General features: G+C 37.5%; 1 protein-coding gene across 1 annotated transcript; it reads left to right on the top strand.

The window, feature by feature from the left end:
- The first annotated feature begins 1,431 nt into the window (after window positions 1-1,431).
- On the top strand, window positions 1,432-4,192 carry LOC110811589 (putative WRKY transcription factor 31). Its single transcript, XM_022038128.2, is given in 6 exon segments — window positions 1,432-1,880; window positions 1,993-2,091; window positions 2,218-2,811; window positions 2,909-3,022; window positions 3,102-3,791; window positions 3,793-4,192. Coding segments are annotated over 6 exon segments (1,983 nt in total). The 5' UTR covers window positions 1,432-1,457; the 3' UTR covers window positions 3,856-4,192.
- The last annotated feature ends 358 nt before the right edge of the window (window positions 4,193-4,550 follow it).

Genomic DNA, 4,550 nt, shown 5'->3' with positions numbered 1-4,550 from the left:
AAACAATAATTTGATTTTTTTTTTTTTTTTTTTTTTGTTGGTCGAGTTTGTCATTTCAAAAACTGCGGCCAACCATCCAGTCTAGTAAATCTGTGTCAGTAACTCTCTGAATTCGTCCTATTAAATTATTGGCATATTTTGGGCTAATATATAATTAAATTCAATTAATTCTATTTTATTTTATAAATCATTATTTGTGATGTTAAATATGTGTTGACTCGCCAAATAAAAACACTTAATTGTCCAGATAATAAGTTATTCAACTTATGTTTTACTCAAAAATTATTTTAGGCTTAATATTTAATTATTATATATTTTGTAAATAATAAATATTCAACATTCTTTTATGAAGTACAAATAATTAAATCAAAACAATTGAAACAATCTCACTATTTTTAACCAATAAGTGATGATAGTAAATTAAACAGTTGGCGGTGTTAGTAAAAGAACAGTAATGGCAACGAGAGCCGACAGCCGCCGGTTCGAACCGGGAGAATTAAAAAGCCGGAAGATCAAAGGGCGAGGCCCACTCAGTCAGATGGGAGACCAGAAAAAAGCCAAGCCATCGAGTGGGGCCCACATGCCTCATAAACACCGTTCTTTTTCATAAGCACGAGAGGCGCCGGGCCAATGGGGGCGATGAATTTTTGGAACGCGTCAATCTCCCTTAAGAAATCCAACGACTTTCCCCTCTCGCTGCCACCTGTCCCTTCCCTCACGCAGTCCTCACCAAATAAATAATTCTTTTTTTTTTTTTTTTTTAATTTCTTCTCCTCATTATTTATATAAAATTATTAAATACATAATAATATATTAAAATTTTATGAATAGAAGTAGAAAACAATTATTTTTTCGATTTGATATTAAATAATCATATGTTAAATACAGAGAATTCTTAACATTTATGTCATTTTTTAAAATAATAATATAATTTTTTTTAATAATAGAAACCAATCAATTTAATATAAAAATATAAATAATAGTGATAATTATATAATTAAATAATAGTCAAATCTCAACTACATCATAAACAACTTCAGTTGAATAAACATAAAAAGAAATAGAATTTCAGTTTAATGTATATGGTAAAAGAATTAAGTAATGAATTGAAAAGAAAAAAAATGGTTAGTGAATAAATATTTCATCATCAAATATGTATTAAAATTGAAATAATTTTTTTTTATATTTTATTAGATATTAAGTAGTATATCATAATTATTTGGAGGCCACAATAATTTATTAATTTGAGTTAAAAATAAAAGGTTAAAAAAAATATTTAGATTAAGTCTGCCCGCGATCTAAGAATCTAGCCCCAAATCTGCTTAAAATATATATATATTTTTTTTTGTAAAATAAATCTAAAAAGTCAAAAAGTAGAAAAAAAATTTTAACACAAAAACCCCAACACTAAATCACTACTGTTTGGTCCTCTTCTAAGTCTGAGACTCCCCTTTTTAATGCCGAGTCCATTGCACCGTTCCAAGACTTTCACAAACCTCTCACCATCTCTCTCTCTCTCTGATTTAATGGCCAAAGGAAGTGGACTCTCCTTTGATTCAGATCCATCTCGCTTCTTTCTACTCAAACCTACTGTCCTCAATTCCTTTCCAGAAGATAATCACGACTGGAAACTCATCAACTCTCACATGGACATGGACGCCACCCCCACCACCACTTCTTCCTCTCCTCCTCCCACCACCATCCAATTCCCAGTCAACCTCACTTGTTCACATCCTCGTCTGCCCGATCACCACACCGTCATCGGCGAGATGGATTTCTTTGCCGATAAGGACACTACTCTCGCTCGCGATTCCAACCACTCCCCCACCGATACCAACCACTCCATTTCTCATAACACCGACTTAGATTTCAATGTAAACGTAAGAACAACCACCCCTGCAATTTTCTTTTTATTTTTCCCCTTCCGTTTCTTGTTTCTGGGTTTTCTTAATTTAGTTTACTGAAATAAAAAATGATTCTTGGTTTTTGTAGACTGGTCTGAATCTGCTCACCACTAATACTAGCAGTGACCAATCCACGGTTGAAGATGGGACGTCGACGAACATGGAGGACAAAAGAGCTAAAAATGAGGTAAGATGGTGACATTTGAATTTTACCCATTTAATGCAACAGTATTGATTTCTGTGATTGTTAGTGTAATTTTTCATGGGAATTGATCGGACATTATTTGGTATATGTTCTTTTTTGGTTTCGTAGCTGGCTGTTCTTCAAGCAGAACTGGAAAGGATGAACGCGGAGAATCAGCGTCTGAGAGACATGCTTAATCAGGTTACAACGAATTACAGTTCTCTGCAGGGGCATTTGGTAACACTGATGCAGCAGCAGCAGCAGCAGCAGCAACAGCAAGAAGACCAGAAAGTCGAGCACAACGACGAACATGATCAGACCATTGATGGGAAAGGAGAAGAGAAGAGACAAAACGCAGCTGGATTGATAGTGCCGCGACAGTTTATGGATCTTGGTCTCGCCGCCGCAACCGACACCGACGAGCTTTCACTGTCTTCCTCTGACGGCTCGGGTTCGCCGGTCAATCACTCGGAAGTTGGGTCCAAGGAGCTGGTGATAAGGAAGAGTACCGGGAATGGTGAAGAAGGTAATATCGTGCTTGATCAAGACAAGAAGGAATTTGGGAGGGGAATTGGCAGAGAAGATAGTCCAGATCAAGGTCGACAAAGTTGGGGAGGAGCAAACAAGGTCCCCAGGTTCAATTCTTCAAAAAGCGTTGATCAAACGGAGGCCACCATGAGAAAAGCTCGAGTCTCTGTTAGAGCCAGATCAGAGGCACCCATGGTGGGTTATTTCCTGATTCAACTGCGAATTATATGTAATTATCTGATCGATAAAAATGTCAAAGTTGATTTAATTTTCTTCTTGCGAAAACTTTCAGATCAGTGATGGATGCCAATGGAGGAAATACGGCCAGAAAATGGCCAAAGGAAACCCTTGTCCTCGAGCTTATTATCGATGCACCATGGCTGCTGGTTGCCCAGTTCGAAAACAAGTATGTTCTCTTCCAATTATCTGATTTAGTTATTTCTTGATATTTAGTTGGTAATCAAGTTTTTGAAACTGAACGACAGGTCCAGCGATGTGCAGAGGATCGAACCATACTCATAACGACATACGAAGGCAATCACAACCACCCATTGCCGCCAGCCGCCATGGCCATGGCATCCACAACGTCGTCCGCCGCAAGAATGCTACTGTCAGGCGCAATGTCAAGCGCGGACGGCATAATGAATTCCAACTTCCTGGCGAGAACCCTTCTTCCTTGTTCCTCAAGCATGGCCACCATATCAGCTTCAGCTCCTTTTCCTACTGTTACATTGGACTTAACACAAACACCCTCCACAAACCCTTTACAGTTCCAGAGGCCGCCCACCCAATTTCCTGTTCCATTCCCAAACCCATCTCAGAATTTATCCAATTCACCAGCCGCAGCATTGCTCCCCCAAATTTTTAGCCAGGCACTTTACAACCAATCCAAATTTTCTGGCCTACAAATGTCTCAAGACATTGATCATAATTCCCAATTGGATCATCACAAAAGTCAATCCACAGCAGCTCAACAAGGGATCCAGCAGCAGCCGAACTCGCTGGCTGACACCGTGACTGCCGCCACTGCAGCCATTACGGCTGACCCCAACTTCACTGCAGCTCTAGCTGCAGCTATTACTTCTATCATTGGCGGAAGTGCCGCACAGCCAAGCAGCATATCCGGTAATAATACCAGCCTCGCTGCCAGCTCCCATAGCAATGGCAATATCAATAGCTAACAACAGCAACAGCTATGGCAACAACAAAATCAACAGTCAAATTTTTCCTGCAAATTAAAGCGAACATACTTGTCCTTTTTTGCCTAATTATTTTCCTTTGGGAATCTTTTATTTATTCTTTTGGGGTTGGAAGGAACAAAAAAGAAAACTATACTATCCCTTTGTTTTTTTTTTTTCGGGCTTCAATTTAATTTTTGGAGGGTTCTAATCTTAGGAACAACGGGAATACACTGGTGATATTCTTTTCTTGTTTGAATAATTTCGTTTCCGTTTTGTATGTCAATACTAAGTGAAGAAAGAACTGAAACCAGCAGAAAAAATGCATGTTATTGATTAGGTTAGATTAGATTTTTGGTATTGTATGGATCTGGAAATGAAAAGATGTTTCTTTATTATCCATTTTTGTTCGTGAATGATGTTTGTTTGTTTCCCGGGAAAGAAGCCAAACCCAGAAAGAAAGGAACAAAGTAGGCAATTCCAGAGATAAGGAGAAGATTGAATTCAATTGTTTAGTGGAGTTACGTGAAACAAAAGGCTATTCAAGAATAGTCAAGAAAACCGTCTCCAAGTAGCTTAAAGAAGGATGAATGCGACTTACAATTGGTTTGATTTGGAGGGTGGGTAAAAAAAACTTTTCTTTATTAAATAAAAATACAAATTATCAAGGTGACTATTTTATGACTACAATTATCACACGATACTATTTTAATTACCAAAAAAAAATTTTAATTTTATTTTAATTTTTTGTTTTAA

This window comes from Carica papaya, chromosome 3 (assembly GCF_054855325.1).
Source record: "Carica papaya isolate Zhongbai chromosome 3, ASM5485532v1, whole genome shotgun sequence".
NCBI classification, from domain to species: domain Eukaryota; kingdom Viridiplantae; phylum Streptophyta; class Magnoliopsida; order Brassicales; family Caricaceae; genus Carica; species Carica papaya.
The sequence above is the reverse complement of the archived record's forward strand: the minus strand, read 5'-3'. Positions and strand labels throughout refer to the sequence as shown.